At 41.1% G+C, this 18,359-nt stretch overlaps 1 protein-coding gene across 5 annotated transcripts in view; it reads right to left on the bottom strand.

Annotated features, from left to right (window-relative positions):
- The window catches only part of Ston2 (stonin 2), a 143,510-nt gene that overhangs the window by 109,105 nt on the left and 16,046 nt on the right, over positions 1-18,359 (bottom strand). For 3 of the 5 annotated variants that reach the window (XM_003472461.5, XM_013155285.3, XM_063241163.1), the window contains exons 2-3: positions 5,483-5,720; positions 2,563-2,838 (exon numbers count right to left, since the gene is read on the bottom strand). In XM_003472461.5, coding sequence (XP_003472509.1) covers positions 2,563-2,838; positions 5,483-5,570 — 364 coding nt within the window. In that variant the 5' untranslated portion in view covers positions 5,571-5,720. Of the gene's footprint in view, positions 1-2,562; positions 2,839-5,482; positions 5,721-7,411; positions 7,595-13,193; positions 14,208-18,359 lie in introns of those variants that run through there. The other 2 variants (XM_063241165.1, XM_013155284.3) reach the window with 2 other exon arrangements.

Here is an 18,359-nt window from a genome sequence, read left to right as displayed (position 1 = left end):
AATAGTTTTAAAATACTCGAAATGTCTTCCAGGCTAAGGGACAGGTGTAGGTGTGAAAGAATTCGAAGGCCATGAATATAACTGAGCTGAATGCATGGCCATTTGGGGGCAAATGGGGAGAGAAACATCACTCTACCCGCCCCTTACCTCCCAGCACGGCCTCCCTTACCACCTGTGTAATGGGCCGAGAGTGTGGAGCAGCAACTGCAGCAAAAACAGAGATGCAAACATAAAGATGGCACACGCTGGGCCACCCAAGCTCCCACGCCAGGGCAGAAGCCCTCTCTTGTCACTTCCTAGCGTACGACAGCTTTGGGGAAATTCCTAAACCAATACCTGCCGCAGTTTCCTCACAGAAAAATAAATAGACTATTAATACTTTCTTTGTACAATTATTCTAAAGACTACATGACATAATATAGGGAAAACACTGAAGAATGTGTCTGAGTTAGTATTCAATAAACCTATCCTATTAAAAATTATTTTAAAAATACTGCTACATCAACTCATTGGTCTGGGGATATAGCTCAGTGGCACAAATACCTGCCTGGCATTGCAAGGTCCTGAGTCCAATTCCCAGTACAAAAACAAAACAAAACAAAACAAAACAAAACAACCAATATATTAATTCACTGCTATTTGCTTAGTCTGTCCCTGTTGCTACAATCTTAAGGGGCAAGGGATACAGCTCAGTGGCACAGCACCGGTCTGACAAGCATAAGGTCATGAGTTTGATTCCCAGTAGCAAAAACAAAAAATAAACACAATATTTTAGACATGATAAATTATAAACAACAGGAACTCGTGTACAGTCTGGAGACTGTGAAGTCCAGGAGCAAGGAACCAACACGTTATTTGGTCTCTGGTCTAGGCTATTCCTTGGGTGGCATCTTCTAGCTGTGCCCTCACATGACAAAGGGGACAAACGCTGTATTATCAAATGGGGTTTCACTCAATCCCTTTTACAAAGGCACTGGTCCCATTCACAAAGGCTCTACTTTCATGTCCTGGTCCCTTCCCGAAAGCTCCGCTTCTTATTACCAACACATTTAAGATTAGATTTCAACACAAACTTCTGAGAAACATAACACCAGCATTCAGTGACTTCTCCCTCCATGTATAACTTATCACAAAGTCATGCCAGTGTTAGGTGGTCAGTAAGGTCACTTCTGCCCTCGTCTGCCAGAATGGAAGCCTGTCTGAACTTGTCACTCATCCGTGTTGCTTTGTTATGGTTCTCTCACCAACAATTTACTGAAAATCTGATGCTTAAATGCAGAAGTATACATAAATATGTAAATTATTACATAAATACTGAAATGTTTATTATGTTTTTACATCATGCTTTATATTTACTTAAATTGATTTTTATTGTTTTGGAAAACATGTTTGAAAACCAAGGAATTATTTGCAATTAGTTATAACTGGCAAAACATTTAAACAACCAACAGAAAAAACATAGCAACCCTGCTTTTTGCTAATAGATCTTGTAGAAGAGAGAAAAATATACTCCCAACCCTGCAAGACATCCACATTCCAATCCCCAGAAGCTGTGGATATGGACCTCACATGGCAAAGGGGACTTTGTCTATATGATTATGTAAAGAACTTGAGATGAGGACCTTATCCTCATGGCCCAATGTCATCACAAGGGTCCTTAAAAATGGAAGAGGGAACCACAAGTTAGAGAACGATGCCACTTCAGAATATGCTACACTCCTAGCTTTAATGACAGAAAAAAGGTCCACCTGAAAGAATATGGACTGCCTGCATAAGCCATAAGAGGCCATAAAACAGGTTTTCTACAGCCTCCAGAAATGACTGCAGCCCTGTAACTCCTTGATTTTAGTCCAATCACATCCATGTGAATTGCTGAGAAACACAGGATAAACTTGTAAGAGGATAAACTTACATAAGTCACTAAGTTTCTGGCAATTCATGACAGCAGCAGGTAAAAAATTAACACAGTTCCAAAGGGTATCTAATCCCCTTGGCACACTTCAGGGCCCAACACATTAAGTAGCCAGATCACTAGGGTGGACACTAATAGCTCCCTGGCTACTTTGAGGTTCCCAGAGCAGCTACTGGCCATTTCATTGCCATAAAGTAAGAGCTTTATCATTTATGACCATCTCTATCCCTGAAGATCTAGACTCTGAATGTTGAAGGCATGAGAAAGCCCATGTTTAACTAGGCTCACTGGGAACTCTGTTAGAGACACCCAGTGAGCCATGCTTTGAGCAACATCTTGTGTAAGACGCTTACAATTTAGATGCTAAGTAAATGTAGCTCCAAGATAAAAATGCAGGCATCTTTCCAAAGACAAAGGCAGAAGATGAAAATATGTGTAAAGGATGTGTAAAGAATGTGTAAAGTCTTGTGGATGCTTATGTTGACAAAAACTAGTTACAGAATTATTAGAAAGTAGATGATATTTCTAGCTGTTCTTTCCTGTGTGGCAGGTGCTTCCAGGCTCGGAGCAGGTAAAACAGAACCCTGGCCACCTTAGAGCTCTCATGGAAAGCACTCTGCGAGGCAGGTGGCAAGCCTCTGCCTTCCCACCTGTTTCCTGATGAGGTGGTGAGGTGCTGGCCCAGGGTGTGTCGTCTTCAAACTGAACCCAGTTGCTGATGGCTGAGGCCAGGTCAGGAGGGGGCTGCTCAGGGCTCCCAGGAGGAGAGGCCGCTTCAGAGATGAGGCCCAGCTTTTCAGAGGAGTCATCCTGCTCAGAGGGGGAAAGGTCCCGAGTGCCTCCATCCACTGCCTGGTTCCCCACAGAGGAGCTCTCAGACTGGTCTGAGGAAGATGACAGTCCCGGGAGGTGCTCCTCAGCATCCCCTGAAACAGACAGCAGACACCACCATCACATGAAGAAGGGCATTCGTCCAACTATCTCTGAGAGGCAAAAGCAACAGGTGACTTCAGCACTTGCTATTATCACGGGACTGGATGGCTGATCCATCTCTATGGTGAAGGACTGTTCCCCTCATTACATGTGAAACCTATGACCCCAACATGCCCCAGTCAGTATCTGGGCAGGCTGAGAAAGGAGCCTTGATCACTTTTTAAAAATTTGTTTAATGGGGCTGTGGATTTCGCTAAGCAAGATAAGCACCTGCCTGATAAGCACAAGGTCTTGAGTTGGATCCCTGGTACCAAAAAAAAATTTTTTTTAATGGTACTAGGGATTGAATGTGGGATTTTCACACTGAGCTACACTTTTCACTTTATGACAAGATCTCGCTAAGTTGCTAAATTGCCTAGCCTGGACTCTAACTTGCAATTCTCCTGCCTCAGTCTCTCAGAGTACTGGGATTACAGTTGTGTGCCATCACACCAAGCTCAGTTACTCTTTGAATCTCAGCATCTACTCCAGTGCTTGGGCAACACAAATGAAAAATGTGTGCAGAGCTCCAACAAGAGATAAACCTCTGCTGAGTGGGACAAATAAAGGCAACAGAGACTACAGAGGCTGTAAATGCACAGAATTCAAATTTAAAACTCCAGGGCGAGGAGCTGAGCAGTATATGTGCCTGCCTGGCAAGTACAAGGTCCTAGTTGGATACCCTGTACCAAAGAAAACAAAACAAAGTACAAACAAACAAAAAAACCAACTCTACCATCCAGACTGCACTGGAGTCTGCAAACACCAAACTCTGCACTAATGACCAATTCAGTGATATAAAGGATTTTCCTGAGACATTTCATACTTGGAAAAAATTTTTGAAAGTGAAAGATCTACAGAATACGGTGGTATTCTGTATGACCAGCGATCCCTTGAAATACAGCAAATTTGAATTAAGAACTGCTAAAAGTGAAATGTGTTTATGCTGAATTTCTAAGACCTAACTAATTAAGAAGTTTAAATATCTTACATGTGTTAAAAATCTATACATGTAGGGGCCGGGGGTTTAGCTCAGCAGCATAAGTGCCTGCCTTGCAAGCAGGCAGTCGTGAGTTCGATCCCTGGTACCAGTAAAAATGAAAAAGACAAAAAAAAAAAAAAAAAAAAAACCTATACATGTGTTAAAATTCATGAAATATATACTACACAAAGTCAATTTTGCTATGCGAAAATTTTTAAAATCGAAAGTCTTTTTTCCTACCTCAAGCCAAAGAAACTGGAGACCTGTATGTAATCAAAACCTTTAGACTACTGTCTAACAGAAATAAAAAGTGACCCATACATACAATTTTAAATTTTCTAATAGCCACCTATGAAAAAGTAAAAATGACTGGAAAGTTTATTTTATTTTACTTTATTTATTATTTTTTTTGGTGGTGGTATTTCAGACTGAACCCAGGGCCTGGTGCATCCTAGGCAAGTGCTTCACCCTTATCTTTTTTGGGGGGGCAGGATTTTGCTCTGTGGCCTAAAACGGCATCCAAATTGTGATCCTCCTGTATCAGCCTTCAGAACAGCTGGGATTACAGGTGTGCATTTCCTCATCTGGCACTTTTTTTAGGGGTTGAGAGGATGGAACCAGGAGCCTAGCATACATACTTACCACTGAGCTGTATCTCCAGGATCAGAAATTATTTCTAATAATATGCGTTTCCAACCAGTATGCTATAAATTTATCATTTCAACATGCAACAAAAATAAAAACTGGTAAGATATTTAAGCTTCTTAATTAGTTAGGTCTTAGAAATTCAGCATAAATACATTTCACTTTTAGCAGTTCTTAATTCAAATTTGCTGTATTTCAAGGGATCGCTGGTCATACAGACACTGTACTGCATGGCACTTCTGCAGACTCATACTTCCCAAGTGCTGCAAGTAAAGGTGGGTTGATTTCACATGGAGCTGGCAGCTGAGGTAGAACAGAATAAAATCACACAGCTCTGCAGATCTCCCAGACTCTCCCTTTACCATCATCCTTCCTGAACCTTTGTTCCCTAAGCACCTTCACTGTGACCAAGGAGGACAATTGTGAGTTCTTTCCATGGGTCAGGCACTGTTCTAAGTACTTGATATATGTTAATTCATTTAACCCACACAAAGACTCCTGAAATAGGTACTATGATGACTGTACAGATAATGCAATGATGTGCAGAGAGAGGAAATAGTAATTTTTCCAAGAGCACACCTTTTATCTGTGATAAGGTCAGGGTTTGAGCTCAAGCAATATGACTCCAGAGCCTGCCACTGTAACGATACATTTTAAAAACAAAAAGTTCAAGTTGCTAGTAGGATGTAACCATAAGAAAGGTTGCCACTAAAATACTTCTTGAATACTGCTATATTGGAGGGAAAGACCCAAGACTTTGGTGTTTCCAGGCCCTTTGTAGAGCCCTAAGGTTACTAAGATGCTTCCCCTAGGTTTCTAAATGGAAGAATTCATAAATGTCAGGAACATGATCACACTGGACCTTTTTCCTTATTAAGATTCTATTCGAAGAATGACCAAGCAGAATCCATAATAACAAACAGTCAAGATTCATAGGTCTTGTCACTTTAAGAAAAAAAAGCACTCCTTACCCTCAGAAAGGACAGGAAAGAGTGGCTCTTCGTTGAAGGAGACCCACTCTGACTGATGGGTAGCGATCACATGGTCCAAGGTCGTCATGCTAAGAAGGCACTGGTCATCTTCACACTGCTGACCTCATACGGGCCCCAGAACAATGTCTGGGGTAGAGGCGGCGGTCAGCGTTACAGGGGCTTGCGCAGGGCAGGACTCAGAATGCAGACAGATGAGTTCTTCTTGCACTTGATTACTCTGCCAAGCGAAAATATGTTTAAAAAGTTAAAAAGGATTACTATCACATTATACCAAGTCCACACAGGTCTAAGGCTTTCAGTGCTGCCCACGAAGAAGGCTGAATTGGTTTTCAACTTGGCACATTTCTGTCTGCTCTCGTCTAATGGCTCCTTTTTATCCTGAAACATTTGCCTCCAGCACCAAGATGTTGGGATAAGCCTTCCTATCAGACTTGTAATTAATCACCCAAATTCCAGCAATTACATTACCTAATTTCCTCAACAATTATATTTTGAAATACTGTTATCTGTATAATACAGTACTATCACTGTGAAGCAAAAACTAAAATTTTTCTAAGTATTTTCCTTCTCTTTTACCAGATGGTGAAATAGAAGTGTGGTCTTTTCCGTTAAATCGGTGCAGTTTCTTGCCTTAGGCAGGTAACTTTTTGTAAGCCTGATTTAAATCTTTGGCAGAATCCCAACCATCTACAGATGGTGTCTCCAAGCTTGGTTTACCAATCAAGAGAAATAGAAATGGATTCATCTCGTTCATTTAGAATAAGAGGATAGGGGAGGTTTTTTTTAATGTAGTATGTGAATTAAAGAAATACATTTCAATTTAGGCCAATTAGAATTAGTATATGCATGTCAAATCTTTACTTATATTATGATCATGTTCTATGCATACAGAAGAGTTCTTATTTGGTTTATAACTTTGTTTATGTTATTAATGTCTTTTTTACAACTTGAATTGAGCTCTTGAGCTTGTAATAAATTAATAAAATCAGAATTAATGCAAACTTAATGTGCTTTCATAAAAGAGCCACTAAGTGCCTTGGGCAATACCAGCGCTTAGTAGCTGAATACTCAATATTCAGATAGTTTCTAAAATGATTAACTCTTACTCTCCCACTTAGCACACAATTACAAGAAAAACAGCACATCAGCACATTATCTTCAGTGCATAGCACATACCGAGAAAACATATATCAGCATATAACAGCTATTACCTTTCTTGGTGATTAAAGGAAATACATTTGTTCTGTAGTTCCTAAAAACAACATTTATAGAAAATTCATAATTTTCAGAAATATTTTCATACCACCTTTCATTTGATTCAATATCCATTTGAGATGAGAAGTTCTGGTGGTACTATCATTATTTACTAGGTGGAAAAGAATTTGAGCAGAGAGACATTAAGTGATGCCACAAGATTATTTGGTGCCCTCGGACTGCTAAAAAAAAAATGCTGTCCACAGGCTAAGTGGAAGAACACACACATCTCAGAGCAGCAACACACTGACCTTTTTTTCCGTAATAAAAAATCCCACATAAAGATTGATCAAATAGAAGCCACAATAAGCAAGCGTGCTAGGTACAAGTTAGGAAGTGACTAAATCCCTGAAGCCTGTTCTGTCGATACCAGAATATTCTAACTCTTGGGTCCAACTATGAAAAAGTACTACAGGATAGGAAGATAGATAGACAGTTAGACAAATGCTTTATAAACATCAATCACAACGAAACTTCAACGAAATGCCCTGGGAAACCTCCCATGTGGAAATCTACCAGATACTCTTTTTATACAGAGGATGAAACATCAGGAAAGCTCTCCTGTCAAGGCTCTCTCCTGCAATCCTTAGTAACCACAGGACAGGACATGTTCAAACAGCCTGCGGAGTGCAGGTGTCCTAACCCAGATCTTACCAGAGAACAACGCGGGGCCCGCACACTCTGAGAGCTGATTCCAGGAGCTTCTGCCTCTAGAGCCTTTCCAAACCCTGTCACACTCTGTGTCACTCCGTGTGGTTATGGCTGGAGGCCAAGATAACACAAAAAAACTGAAGAGTCAGATTCCTCTTCTCTCAACAGCAGTGCACGCATGTAAACCCACACTCCCCACTTTGACCTCTCAAAACGAAAGCCACAGTAAAGTCCATGTGCTGACACATGCAGCGTCATAACTCAGTGGGAAAACATCCTGCTGCTCCCGTGATGAAGCCAGCAAAATCCATAGTAAGTGGTGGGGGAGGGGAGGGGAGCGGCGGAAAAAGGGAACTGTAAAGGGGTTGGGAAGATCTATAGAAATTTTAGAATGCGAGTGTTTTAAAGATGAATAGGGCAGCTCTTAAGCTTTGCTAATGATAAATCTGAGGTCTGAGGAAATCAAGCACAGCAACAGAACCTAAGAACATGGACTTAGAAGATAGTGTTGAGACTAGAATCTTGTACGGTCTTGGATGCATAATTCAACCTCTGAAAGCCTCAGTTCACCCCTGCCCAACAAGAATAATAAGTCACCTTATAATTCTTCAGATTAAATGAGATCATGTATGGCAGGTGCTCAGGGCTGAGTATAATAAACCCTCTGTGACAATAACAGTGATAAATAATGGCACATGAGCTATGAAGCTCACTGCACCAGGTCTCATTCTAACTTCCTTGTAAGTGTAGCCACTGTCACCATGGCTGCTTTGCTGAATAGTTCACCTAAGGTTGTAGAAGGCTTAGAAGTAGAATGCAGATTTTACAGAGTCACCCCATTTATGTTGTTTACACATATTTGTTTTCAGTCATTGGTAAAGAAGGTCACCTAGAAGCTAGGTAGTGCTCAGTTACAGGACTTACAAGGCCAATTTAGAAATACCCTGTGTTGGTTCCTTTTCTCATTGCTGAGACAAAATACCAGAGAACCGAAGTTAAAGGAGGAAGGTTTAGTTAGCTTGCAGTTAGTAGATGTTTCAGTCCGTAATTGTTTGGTTCCACGGCAGGGTGACACATGGCAGATAAGCAACTGTTTGTAGCAACAGGAGACAGCAAAAGCAATAAGGAACCTTAATAGTGTCTTTCTGCCCCTTTTATTTAACTGCATCTAGGTTACTAGTATTAGGGCAGTGCCAAACCAATCATTGGACTGATTTACTAATCATATACCCTAATCCTAGCAGAGCAAAGTCTAGATTCAGCTACCTCTGTAAAAGCCCCATCTAAGACTGCACGAGGTTTGGCGGGGAAATTTAGACATGAGATATAACATACCCCCTCTTTTTACAGATACAAGCATATTCTAGATGAGGATCCAAGACGGATCAGAAAAGTATGAAAGGAGTTGGGCACAGTGGTGCACACACGTAAACCCAGCACTCAAGAGACTGAGGCAGGAGGATCGGTACAAGTTTGAGACAAGCCTGGGCTACAAATGAGTTCATGGCCAATTCAGATTACAGAGTGAGACTTTGTCTCAAAAAACAAAAAAGAAAAGTATGAAAGAATCTAGGCATACGTCTATAATCCCGGTACTCCTGAAGAGGTATATGGATTGCACATTAGAGCCTTGTCTAGGCAGTTTAGTGACTTAGTAAGACTCTGTCTCGGGGATGGGGATTTAGCTCAGCAGCATAAGCACTTGCCTCAAGCAAGTAGGCGAGCGTCAGTTCGATCCCCGGTACCGATAATAATAATAAAAAAAAAGATTCTGTCTCAAAATAATAAATAAATAAATAAAGCTGAAGGTGTGGCTCACTCCAAAGGCTCTAAGTTTAAATTTCAATGCTGGAGGAAGAGGAGGTTGGGGAGAAAGGAAGGAAGGAAAGAGGGAAGAAAGAAAACGAAAGAAGGTGAAAAAGAGAGACAGAAACAGAGAGATTATCTAAAGACTGATCTATCATCCTTAATTTATCCATCCCAGATCAAACACAGGCAGTTGCAAACAATAAGTAGCCCCAAGAAAAGCTGGTGGAACATCCATTACAGAACTTTGCCTTGCAATCTTCTGAAATGGACTCTAATAAGTATTTGTCATGGCAGAACTACATCCAGCAAGCCATAAGATACCAGACTTTGAGAAGTACCATGGGAGCAGCCTGAAACCTACAAAAGAACCCAGTAATTGTGAGGCTAAGTTCAGCCTGAAATTAGTTCCTTAGTTAAAAACCTCACCCCATTTTTAGAATATGAATCACAAAGACGGCTTAAGAGTCACCACAAATGAGTGATGACTCAGAATCAGTAGCAAGGCTGGCCAAGAATCACTTGTCAGATAACTCTTTCACAGCATCCCTTCCACCCTAAAGTTGGGTGAAGGCACTGCAATGCAATTGTCCAATAAGAGGGAACCACAGTGTGATGTGTCCTGTCAGTCCTCTAATGTATTCATAAGCGCTGTGTGTCTGGAAAGGTACCAGGTACCCTTAGATGTGGTGACCCTCAAGCTGCTCACAATTTAGCTGGGAAGATGAATGCACAGAATTAACAAAGGTCCTGCTAAGTGACGCACTGTGAGTACTGTGCCAGTAGGAAGGCCTTTGGAGGCTGGAATCACCAAGGGCTAAGCAGGTTTCCTGGGTTTCAAAGATGTTCTTGGTTCTGGGCTGCAGGGAGGGATGAATAATGATGGAGGCAGAAGATCAACACGAGTGAAGATTAATGCTCAGACCCTAAGAAGGTCTGTCTCTGGGTCAGCTTGGTGAGGACTGTGGTGCCCTTGGTTTCAGGACTGACAAACCTTAAAAGCTAAGAAGATTCAATGGGGAATGAGACGATACTAAAGATTTAGGAGTAAAGTGGCTCAAAAATGCACACTTCAGACACTGATGAGCAGAAACTGAGGAGGGACACAAAGTTAAAAGGCACACAGGACTGAGGATGTGCTCCACAAAGTCAGGGACTATTGTCATTCAGGAACACACACACACACACAGAAAGGGTCCAAGACCCTTTCTGGATTCTAAGGAGACAAGGAAGCAAGCATTGCTGCCTTTAAGTAGCTTACACTCCACTGCAGGGATGTATTGTAGTGACATAAAGCAATGACCTCAATTCTCTAACATTCTGATGGCTTGGGGCTGGGGATTTAGCTCAGCGGCATAAGCACCTGCCTTGCAAGCAGGCAGTCGTGAGTTCGATCCCTGGTACCGATTAAAAAAAAGGAAAAAGACAAAAAAAAAAAAAAAAAAAAAAAGAATCGAACCATTCTGATGGCTTATCTACCAAAATTGCAATAACAGAGAATAAGAGCATTCAGACAGTGAGGCCTTGAGCTGCACTGGAAAGAACTGAGCCAAAATGTAGAGGCAGAGGTATTTTAGGAAAAAGCACAGGAATGGCATGCTATCCAGAGTGAGTTACACTCCATGTATCTGAAAGGGGTGGGCGCCATGTCCGGTGCACGGGGAAAGGAGGGGCTGGAACATTGACAACCCTGAATTTCAAAATGAGTTGGAGGAATTCTTGAAACTCTCCTCTCTAGACCCATGGAGAATGCCTTCACTGAGCCCCTCATCAGCTCTTGTGCAGACAGCTACCCGTTTCCTCCCCATCTGCACATCTTAAACACCTCTCCCTCTAGCCTGCTATACAAACTGTATGGGGTACTCAATGGCAACCGTCACAGTGACCACTAATCCATGATGTGCTGGTAGTCTTCATATCATCCTTATTTTTGAAGGCTTTTTTCACTAGACATAGAATTTTTTCCTCAATACTTCATCCTTTTTTTTTTTTTTTTTTTTGTACGGGGATCAAACTCACGACCTTGGGCTTGCTAGGAAGGCACTTATACTGCTGAGCTAAATCCCCGGCCTAGTACTTTATCTTTTGGTCTGAATGTTTGCAGTGAGGAGTTGCTTGCAATGTCTCATGCATTTGAAATATTTTTTTTTTCTCTAACTGCTTTCAAGATTTTCTCTTTATCATTAGGTCTCAGCAATTGCCCAGGGGGAACCCACATATGCTTTTTGTAGAACATATCTTACTTGAAGTTTGTTAAGGTTCTTTGATCTATGTATCAGATTTTTTCATAAATTTGAAAAAATTCAGTCACTACTTCCTCAGATATGAGTTTTGCCCTTTTTCATTTATGCTCTTGATCTGTCAATTTTGCCGACTCCTCTGTCATCCCGATTGTCCTGTTAAGGCATCTTATGAAAGTTTTTGTCTTACTCAACCTTTTCCATTTTAGAATTTTCATTTCATTTTTATAATTTCTACTTCTCTGCTGAGATGACATTCTGCTATATATTCACTCATTATGACAATACTTTGACCATATTTTTAAACAGTTGCTTCTAAAACAGTCTGCTAAATCTAACATCTGGGTCATTTAGTTGACTTCTATTGACTTCTTCTCCTGAACCAGAATAATATACTTTTATTTTGTTGTATTCCTAGTAAGTGTTGCTGAATGCTGGACTGGATTCTCCTCTACAGAGTACTGATTTTTATTCTAGCAGGCAGTTTCGACTACTGGTTGCTCTCCCTTAAGCTTGCATAGACCTGGTCTCTCATGTTTTTGGATGAAGCTGTGTGTTAAGCCCCTCTAATTGCTATAAGACTCAACCTTCAAACTATCACCTCTGCAATTCTCAATAGGATTTGACTCTAGGATTTGTTACGGGGGGAAAAGGTGAAGCCTTACTCTACAACAGTGGTTGACAAATTACAGCCACAGAGTATGTCTGGCCCTTTGCCTTTTTTGTAAGTAAATTTATGCTAATGGACATATATGTATAGACATACTGTCTATACTGCTTTTGCTGTACAGTAGCAGAGTTGGAACAATTATGACAGATGCTGTATGGCTCCCAGTGACTAAAATAATTACTGGTTAATAACGGTAATTACGGGTTGGGGATTTAGCTCAGTGGCATAAGCACCCGCCTTGCAAACAGGCAGTCATGAGTTCGATCCCTGGTACTGATAAAAAAGAAAAAGACAAAAAAAAAAATTAAAAAAAAATAACAGTAATTACTACTGCCTCTTTGGAGAAAAATCTACAAACCCTGCTGAGGTCCTTAATTCTAAGACTTAGACTTTCTACATCTTGGTTGGCTGCTTGGGTTGTTAATAAGGTGTTAACAAGGACCTTCTGCTGTGGCCTAGCTGGACCACCAATGTCCCTCAGGACTGCCTGACTTAGAGTATCTCAATCCTGGAACAGCCTTTAGTAAGCTGCAGGCTGTAAATGATTACTCTACTCTAAGCAAGGACTCTCTGAATATACGCACACTTCCCCGCAGCTTTCTCTTCTCTGGTGCCCTGCTTTTGTTTGGATATGGTTTGACCCCTAAAGGAACATATGCTGGAAGCCTGGTCCCCAGAACAGTAATGTTGAGAAGGTAGAACTTTCAAGAGGTAGACTCTAACCCTGGTGGGATGGCACAGGCCTATAATACCAGAGGCCAAGGCAGGAGATCACAGATTTAAGCTCAGCCGCGGCAACCCAGTGACTTAAACAAGAACTCGACTCAAAATACAGATTAAAAAACAGATGGTGATAGAATTCAGGGAGAAGGCTCTGGGTTCAAGCCCCAGTGTTGAAAAAAAAAAAAAAAAGAAAGAAAGAAAGAAATGGATCCTAGTGGAACACAGCGCATGAATGGATTAATGTAATCTCACAAGAGCAAGCTGTTACAAAGACAAGGTTCCCATGGTTTGACCCTATGCACCTTACTGGCTTCCTTTTGCTTTTCTGCCAGGTTGTATCCCTTACCAAGAACCAAGGAACACCATGCTATTTGACCACCAGCAGCAGTAGGAGACAAACTTCATTATACTTCATCTTGAATGAGGCATTTTCTCATAGCAACACGGAACAGAGAAAGTTGTCCCCAGCCTATGGATTCCAGCTGCTTCAGCTGCCCTGAACCTTGATCTCTGCTTCCTCAGCTCAGCAGGACTGCTGTGCTCAGCTCAGACTCAAGCTGACTACACTGCAATCAGGAAACTCCGCTGGAAGAGAGCCAAGGCCAGCCTGACCAAGCTCATCTCGAGAGTTTTCCCTCCTTTGAGCTGGATATTTTGTGCTGCCTGTTGACCAGCTCCTGAAAACAGTTGTCTCATACATGTTGTCACTTTGTGGTTGTTTACTGTGAAAGGTCAGTCTGTTATCAGTTACAGGCAGCCTTGTAAGTCCTCCCCCGAAACATTCCCATCTGATGCATGTTCACTTTTTAAAAAAGAGATCGGTTTAGATAATCTAAATAAAAGTGATTTTTATACTGGTGCCCTGGATATTAATTTGAAATGTTACAGAACTTTTATAGATCATGAGAATTAAAGCAGAATTTCATACAGTCATATGGATTAATGATGTTCCTTCAGTGCTGAGACAACATTTTTTATTAGGTCAGCCACACTATATTATACAAAAACATTACTCCCCTGCTTGCTTAGTGATCCAGAGAAGATCTTTATATCTTTGGCCATCTTCCCCTTGGGCCTCTTTTTTATATGTATTCAACTAGATGGTTTCCTTGAAAAATCATAACTGCTTGTTAGATTTTAGTCTATTGGTAAACACTATTCAGTCATCTGTTTAGAGTTTATGCAGATACATTAAGCTGGATCCTGGTGACAATTCTAAACCTACAAGTTAGGAAGCAGTTTTGTTTTGTTTTCCCTGATAGTCCAAATATTGAAAGGTCAAAAAAAAATTAGGAAGGAAAAATGGGGAGGTGTTATTTTCTTTCTAAATTCACAACATTTTTATGTATGGTGGGGGAGCATATACATGTATACACACACACACACACACACACACACACACACACACACACACACACACACACATATATATGCATGCATATATACGTATATCCCAGGGTTATAATTACAACATATTCTACTGTGTGATTTTTCTTCAAAATAATCCTGGTTGTACTATCCAATAATTCCATTACCCTACTATATTCAGAATCAAGAATCAAAGTCATGCCTGCTTTTAACAACAGTTAGACATTGCATCTGGTCTTTGGTGCATTCCTGAGGCAATGACCTTGAGTGACATCCCACGTACCTGAACAGGATGTCATATCAGTGAGTGACCCAGATAGCAGGTCAAACTTTAAAGTCCAAGAATACTTTCTTGTCCCTTAAAGCCTTAGAAAGTATTATCTGACTGCATCTTGCCAAATTCATCATGGTTTATCTCAATTTCATATTTTTGAGGCAAAGATACTAATATTTTGTCCACATGAAGCTAGAAAGTTGGTGTGGGTAATTTCTCTCACGTGTGTTTTAGGGCTATGAACCTATACCCTATGGACCCTCAGTTCCTGGGAGTTTTCTGGGCTCCTGTGATGGGCATATTTCCTGGGCATAATCGTAAGGCTTTCCAAGAAGCTTGACAAAATATCACTACTACTGTTCATGGATGTCAAAATGCCATAATTATAAAATACATGTGACACAGACATTAAATATACATACATATTTCAAAAACTGATGAAATACAGTCTTGTTTTTGTATCAAATAGTTGTTTAAAAATCATTAGTATATACTTTCAGAAAGCCAAGAATTCCATGGATTATTTCAATTTACTTTTACTATAACCCTGAGAGACTAAAATAGACATTTTCCTCGCTTGATATAACAGGAACTGACTTAGAGATGTTATGTGACCAGTTCAAGCTCACAGAGCTACCAGGACAGAGTTGTGGCAAGGTTATGAATCTTCTGGCTTTTATTTCTGCACTCTTTCTGCTACAACACATTCTACCTGCAGGAAACAGAGCAGCACTAGCTGCATCCCCAGTGCGCACTTCCCCTCACCATCCAGCACTGAGGGTGAGTCACTGTCAGTTCACGTCTGTCACACCTCCTTTTCCTGCTTCCCCACTCCTGGTACCTACTGGTAGTAGGTAACTTGGTTAATTAGACATAGATGAAGATACAGTAAGGAACAGAGCCTCAAGAAGTATTTTTCTTATCTTTGTTTGTTTAGCTTGCCCAATGAAGAAGACAAATGTCCCTGATGTGACCATCACGTTCACTTCCACTTTTCCCAGGTCTTGCATGTGAGTCACAACAGCAGGAGCCACAACAATCCTACGAAGCTCAGCGCAAGAAAACCACAGTCACTGGCCCTGATGACAATGAGCCATTGTGCCCAGAATCTTTAATTATTCATCTATTTCTGGCTATGTGAAAACATATATCCTTTTGTCTAAGCTATTGCAATTATGTGTCCTGATATGTGGTGACGAACGCAACTCTAATCAAAACATGGGAGAAATAAATTGTGACAGGCAGAGTTCTCAGACGATTCCATGATCTTCCTACCCTAGTGCTACTCCTGTGATTAGTGGTGCTTCTTATTACAGGATAAAAACATGGATTTTACAGATGTAATTAAAGTTGGTATTTAGTTGACCTTAAGAAGGAGAGATTACCTAGGTGAGCCTAATCTAATTAATGTGCCCTTTGAATGAATAGTACAATTCTACAACTACAAAAGAACTGAATTTTGTTCCTAACAGGAGACCGTGAGTTCCAGCAAGAATACTGTCCTCAGCACTTGATTTCTGCTGCCATACTGTGCATAGAGAACCCGCCCATGCTGTGCAGATCTGGGACCGAAAAACTTGTGAGGTGATAAACAGGTGTCCTTTAAATACCTATCCTATGGTCATTTGTCATGCAGCATTAGAAAACAAATATGACATCCAGGAAATTTCTGATTTGCAATTAGTGAGAAAAAGAGTTTATAAGAAAGAAGGGATATTTACTCTAGAGTTCAAAATCAGGAAGATAGAGCCTTCTTTAAATAACTTCCCAATATGAATAAGGAACTAGATATTAACTAAAACCAACCATTATCATAGTGAGGCATAAGCCAAATATAATATAAAATGTAGAAAACACAAAATTATACATAACATATCGGAATATATTAAATGAGTATTCTCTCTCTCAGGAGTTAGATTTCAGGGCTGGGGATATAGCTCAGTGGTGGCACAACGCCTGCCCAGCAAGCACAAAGTCATAAGTTTGAGTTTTGGCACCAAAAACAAAACAAAAAAACTAATAAAAGTTAGATTTCTATTTCTTGCCTCATTTATTTAGGTTGTAGAAAATTAGTCTGCCTTTTCAGAGATCCGCAGCAAGGACAGTCAAGTGATCACTTCTAACACAAAACGTTATGGAACAATTTTGGTTACTCTCTCTTTGAATACGAGGAAACCAAGAATATACCAGTATCTTGGAGCAGGAGAGAGGGATGTGTGAGTTTGGAGCTCAGAGATAGAGATATAAATTGGGAGGTCTTTACCTTAAAGAATCAATCAGGTTATCTAAGGAGAGCCTGTAGCAAAACAGAGAGTGGCCAAAGCTTTCCGGTGCTGGGAACAGTGTGAATGCAGCCCTGTGGAGCTTCATCCAAGTCCTAGAACCCTGTGACACCAAACGGATGGAAAGAGAAGGAAGCCCCAGGAGGGGTGTGCTGTGCCCCGCTCTTTGATACAAAGGCATGCAGGAGTCCGAGATCTCAGACCATTCTCCATTTGGCCACATGGAAACAGAAGAGATTAAAAAGGGGCTTTTCTCCATGAGACTTCTCAAACCCAAGAATTGAGAAAAATGAAAGTACTGTTAAAGTCCACAATAAATGCAGGACAAAATATTCTTGGTGATGACTCTGCCATGACAAAAGGGGCAGATGCCAGGCATGTTATAACATTTCCTCAACCTATAGGCAATTTAAAAATTCTGAGCAATTATGAAATGACGTAATGTGGATGAGAATGGTTGACAGATGGTAGTGCATTATTTAAAAAGTAAAGTCTATCCATTGTTGTCCATCAAGTGGCAGACTGTGGATAGGGGCTTTGTCCCTGAGAACAAATCAGGTGCTCTGCAGACTTGCCTGGGGCCACCAGTCCTCCTCTGTGGCTGTCCAGGAAGCAAATGCAAAGGGAAGGGAAGCTTTATTGGTAATGACATCCATGCCTGTTGGGCGCAGGCGCTCAACATACCATACCCCACCCGGGACTAAGGACTACGTCCCTCTCTAAATTAGCCAACTCATGCGCACCTCGTGCTCACTCCGTATTCGCCCCGTGCCGACTCTGTGGCAACCCCTGATTGGCCACAGCTGGATATAGTAGCCAGAGCCTGCGTCCCATTCCCGCCCTGCTTCCTCGTGGCAGCCTGTGATTGGTCACGGCCAAATATATAAACCAGAGCCCGCGTAAATAAAGCAGCAGTTAACTGTTGCCCACAAGAGCGTCTCCTGTCTCACTGGGGGGCTGCGCCGTGTCTCCCACCACTCCCACCTAGACCTAAGCACTACTTGCACGCAGGTCCCCTTTGCTAGACCACAGACGAGCTGTGCTATCTCCTCTGTTATTTCTGGCAACCACAGGAGGTAGGGAGCGAGGTCAAGCAACTTGCTCAAGTTGAGTGCAGTAAATGATACTGCTAGGATTGTAACTTAAAATGTTTTTGACTTCTAAAGTTATTCCCAGATAATTAATGGACTCATGCTTTCAACCCAATAGATTAAAAACCTCTAATGTGCCAAGCTCTGATGTTATGATACATGTCAGTGATAAAGAAATAAATAATGGGGCTGGGGATTTAGCTCAGCGGCATAAGCACCTGCCTTGCAAAAGCAGGCAGTCATGAGTTCGATACCCGGTACTGATTAAAAATAAATAAATAAATAATACAAATAATACAGATTCCCTAAAGATCAAGTGGCCAAGATCTTCATACTATTGGAAAATGTCTTTAACCCAAGTTTCATTTGAGAGTATCTACTGCAGAGATAGATTCTTGTAAGCTGAAAAGTAACCTTGCACGGAAGACTTTTAGCATAATGAATAAAAAGTGCTCAATCAATGCTATTAGCACTGCTACTTCTGCTAATAAAACATA

This window comes from Cavia porcellus, unplaced genomic scaffold (assembly GCF_034190915.1).
Source record: "Cavia porcellus strain 051 isolate PalLab524CR breed Dunkin Hartley unplaced genomic scaffold, mCavPor4.1 scaffold_31, whole genome shotgun sequence".
Classification (NCBI taxonomy): domain Eukaryota; kingdom Metazoa; phylum Chordata; class Mammalia; order Rodentia; family Caviidae; genus Cavia; species Cavia porcellus.
Note: the sequence above shows the minus strand (reverse complement) of the source record. Positions and strands in the feature narration are given on the sequence as shown.